General features: G+C 35.5%; 1 protein-coding gene across 1 annotated transcript in view; it reads right to left on the bottom strand.

The window, feature by feature from the left end:
• Positions 1-4,813, bottom strand: part of cdh12a (cadherin 12a) — a 54,365-nt gene that overhangs the window by 17,550 nt on the left and 32,002 nt on the right. Inside the window, exon 7 of the mRNA XM_016522773.1 lies at positions 3,065-3,318. Within this exon, the coding sequence (XP_016378259.1) occupies positions 3,065-3,318 (254 nt within the window). The remainder of the gene's footprint in view (positions 1-3,064; positions 3,319-4,813) is intronic.

Below are 4,813 nucleotides of genomic sequence, written 5' to 3'. Positions count from 1 at the left end.
TACTTTACTTGAGGGGGCCCAATCATAATTAATTCGCTGTTAACTACCTGCTAAATTCAGCTCATGATTTATTTTATACTTACTATCAAATACACATGTACTAACACAGAGAGTATTTAGCCCCTGTTAAGAGATGTGGTGTGGATTTTCAAGAAGTCAGAGAGCGGAGGTACTGTGTCATCACGGCCTGTGTCTGGATGGACAGAGAACTATTTCCGGGCATTTGTTCAGGATTGTTCTACAAATGTTCTTTGTGGATTTTGAGGTTTTATTTTTATTTAAGTCACAGCAGGGTGAGTTTAAAGGGAAAGAGAACAACACAAAACAGACAAGATCAATCATAAAGCTGAAGATGTCAAAAGCTCAAATTATGATATTGAATTCTTTTAATGTATTTCAAAGTCAGAGTATTTCTTATTATTTCTTAAAGTGGCTGTTTGATTTAGTTTACCCACAAATGGTAATTAATGCATTAACTATCAAACATGTGCTAACATGTAATTAAGGCTAAAATTAATCCATATGACTACAATCGTAGTTAAGGATAGCTCTTCATTAATTCATGATTAGTTAACTTTAATAATCGTTAGTATTTGATGAATTAAGTATTAATTTAGGCATTAGTACATGATTATTCATGTACCCTTATTGTAAAGTGTTACCAGTCATAATGTAGTTTTTCACCAGAATTTTGATGTTAAACAAGTAAAAATGCAGCCTTGTAGCTCACAGTCTGTTCAAAAATCAGTTTACTTATAAACAAAAACAGAGTGTGATATACTTAACAGTTCAATAAACAAGAAGTAAATATTGAGTAACTTACATTTTACACACAATATTGACAGTAACTTTGTATTTTTTTTGTATAATCTTGTAGAATCAACCACCATGTCTCAGAGCAACAAAACCAGCAGTGGCATTCTTGAATGAATCAGGTTTCAAACAAATCGTTCCAGCAAATATTTCAATGACTTTTTTTTTTAAAGATGAAACATCAGTTTGTCTGGAACAGGGGTGCCCAATAGGTCGATCGCGAAGGCAATTCTGGTAGATCGCGCTTTAGGTCAGTGGGGCGCGAGATAACGTAAAACTAAAATATATTCACTAATGTTATGACTAATATGTTAAATAATGTAAAAAAATAAAAAATAAAAATAAATAATATATATATATATATAAATAACAGCACCACTTCTCTACGTATTCTGTGATGTTCTGTGTTTCGGAGCAGCAAACCGTTTCTCAGCGCGCTGTGTGAAATAGCCTACAGACTGAACGGCGGCTCAAAACCGCTGTATGAGCATATGATACGCAAACTACAGCTCTCGGCTGGATAAAAGAAGCCAGTGTCACACTAGTAGCCTAAACGCTCCAAACAGCGTTCTGAAAGAGGAACTATTCACTGTGGCGTTGAGCCACCTTCAGATCGCTGAGTTCAGAATGGTTTCATTTTTCATTTGCATTTTGGTGTGTTTAGTAATTCTGAATGGACCCGTATAGTAGTTTATATGCAGTCCTTTGGCATCTCCCTGTGGTATTGTTTGGTATGGCAGGTTGACTTGTGCTTATAAGTTAAAATTACTGTATAATTGAGCTTTACATATTTTTAAGTTGTATAGAATATCTGCAGTGACATTTTTGCAAATTATGTTTGCAAAAAAGAACATGGAATATTTAAATCTATCTTGAACCTGTTTTGTTTAAAAAAATACATGTAATTGAAAAGTAATAACAAATACAAAGGTTTTAGAGAATAGAAAAGTTTGGGCTTGCAGTATTGATTTGGAGAGAAGGGGGTCTTGGAGTAAAAAAGGTTGAGAACCACCGCTTTAGGTAAATGTAGGCACAGTTCTACGGGGGTACTAAGAATTGAACATTATTTTATTATTATTATTTTTTTATTAAAAATTAAATGAATGCAATATAAAGATACATCCCAACAAGCTTTTTTATTTATTTATTTTATATGCATTTTATTATTTATATTTTTCACTTGGTAGATCTCGGTGAGTTTCTCATTTGAAAAGTAGATGCCCACACAAAAAAAGTGTGGGCACCCCTGGTCTGGAATATGCAGACACAGACAAGCGCAGTAATACAAATACTGAAATGCCCCTTTCACCTTGTTTAATGTCCGTCCCACAAAAGGTACTTTGTATGTAACAAAAACTAATATAATAAAAGGTAACACTTTATTTTAAGGTGTCCTTGCTACACGTTACATTTACTTATTATATAATAACAATAGATTATGCATAATTACAAGTAACCCGAATCCTAACCCTAACCATATAGTAAGTACATGTACTTACTATATGGTTAGGGTTAGGATTCGGGTTACTTGTAATTATGCATAATCTATTGTTATTATATAATGAGTAAATGTAACATGTAGCAAGGACACCTTAAAATAAAGTGTAACCAAATAAATCTATATATAACAATAAATATCTTACACAAAATAATTACCACTCATTGCTGAAAGAGAAAAAAAAAATTCTAATCCACATGAATTAAAATGAACCTATAAATGCAACACTAAATATAATAAATAGACAATCCAAAGATGTGAAATATTTAACAAGAGCTGAGAGTTTCTATACTACCACCTCCATTTATGTACCTTCATGAAATATTCATATTAAAACAAATGCTTTCATAAAGACAATGCACTTGTGTCAAGCTCTCAGATGCTTTTAACATTAACATTGTAGCTAATACTTTCAGGCACTTAAATGAAGACCTAAAAAAAGCAAATGTGCCACATTAAATAAGGTCCACGCTTGCAAACTGCACCAGAAGTTTGTCAGAGTGGATTGAATCAAAGCAGTGCACACTCTGCTCAAAACAAGATTGCCCAATGGACTAAACCCATGGGACCACAGGTTTGTTATTGTTTCATGTTGTCTAGTATACTTGGACTTGTTCATGTAGAGTGGTTTTGAAAGGAATTCCCACAGGACGTTGTGTATATACACATGTATTTAAAGGTGAGGAAACGTTTGTGTGCTTCGATTTGACCCACATCTGTGTGTGTGTGTGTGTTTGTGTGCTTCTCACATACCTAACAGGACTGTTGCCTACATCTAGGTCCTCAGCTGTGACGGCTCCGACGATGATGCCCACTGATGTGTCCTCGTATGTCTCCATTCTATAAGACAGCCGGCTGAAGACAGGAGGTTCCTCCACATCCAGAACATTCACTTTCACTGTGGCAGTGTCCTTAAAAGGTCCCAAATGTAAGAATCGATGATCAAGAGCTGCGTTTGAAGCTTCTACTTTAAAGGTGTAGGTCTTTCTGGTCTCATAGTCCAGACGCTGTAAAATGAATAAGGAGACATCATCAGTCACTCTGTTTTATTGTCATTTGTTGCAGCAGAGAGGAAGTGATGTCAAATTGTTTGTGGCTGTATATTGTCAAAGAATAACAAAACACCACCAACTTTATTCGGGTCATAAAACTCGTGATCTAAGTAAAAATGCTTTCCACAACAGAGGGCTCATGCAGAGATCAGAAGCGAGGGGAACGGAAAGGAAAGGCTGCCGCTCACTCAACCCTGGAATAACAGGAGGGAGAATAAAGGAAGAGAAGAAGAAAGCAGGAAGAAAAGGCTTTGGCCAGTGGCTCTTGCATCACTGTGCTCATTCAGCCATATAAAGGCAGAATTTGGCACAGTCACACCTGAAAAGCAAAGAGTTGTGGCAGCTAAGCTCAACCGAACAGACTGCAGATTTCAGAACTTCAGCAACAGCATTAAAGTCACTTTAACCCATGCTGATATTAAAAAAATGCTAATAACTAATGATTAAAAGAAAAAAAAAAACTATACATAAGATATCTTCTATTGCATATAAATTAGGGCTGTCAATCGATTAAAACATTTAATCGTGATTAATCGCACGAGTGTCATGAGTTAACTCGTGATTAATCACAATTTAATTGCACATTTTTATCTGTTCTAAATGTACCTTAAATTAATACTTTTCAAGTTTTTAATACTCTATTCAACATGGGCATGGGCGGTCTTTTCGCGTGATGGAAAAGCCTGATGCTTTGCATTTAATAAACAATTTTATTCATAAAGATACAGAATATAATACTTTGGATGTTAAAACATGTCCTCAGGTGATTATTGTTTGTTTATTGGTAGGTTATGGAGTCATAGCATGTTTCGGCTAGAGTGAAACGCAGGGCGGCGGTCCGTTAGCAGTTCCCTGCCGAACACGACTCCAGCGCCGTTACGGTGGAAACAGAATAACAGAGACTGGTCGATCACACGTGAATTACTTCGGTTTAATGTTGAATTTTTCTTCTAACGTTTGTTAAATGAGTTTAAATATAGGCAAAATGTCACAGTGTCTGGTTGTGGTGCCCTGTACTGGCCACTTGAGGGCACTCTCCTGTTTCTATGTTTTATGTGTTAAACTCCATTTCCCATAGTCCCTTCTTCGTGTTGTGGGTTCTCTATGTTTTGGATTACCTTTTGCCACGTTTTTGTTCTGTTTTGATCATTTGTTACTTTCAATAAACTGCAATTGGATCTTACCTTGTCTCTCCTGGCATTCCGTGACACAATATGTATATCCTATTACAGTTTTTCTCAGTCGCTTTGGAGCATTTCTCAAATCACCCTTAATATTTGCAAAAAAGTATGTGCATTTCTCAAAACAATTCGTACAAACAGCACCACACAATGGATTACCTGCAAAAGCCTGTAACTTACTCAATCTTTAGTTCCACTCTCAAAAGTAAGTATTTATGTCAATGAACATATCAGTGCCATCAGAATGAAAAGTACTTGTGCCATTGTTC

This window comes from Sinocyclocheilus rhinocerous, unplaced genomic scaffold (assembly GCF_001515625.1).
Source record: "Sinocyclocheilus rhinocerous isolate Xijiao unplaced genomic scaffold, SAMN03320098_v1.1 scaffold1051, whole genome shotgun sequence".
Classification (NCBI taxonomy): domain Eukaryota; kingdom Metazoa; phylum Chordata; class Actinopteri; order Cypriniformes; family Cyprinidae; genus Sinocyclocheilus; species Sinocyclocheilus rhinocerous.
This window is presented reverse-complemented; position numbering and strand designations above follow the sequence as displayed.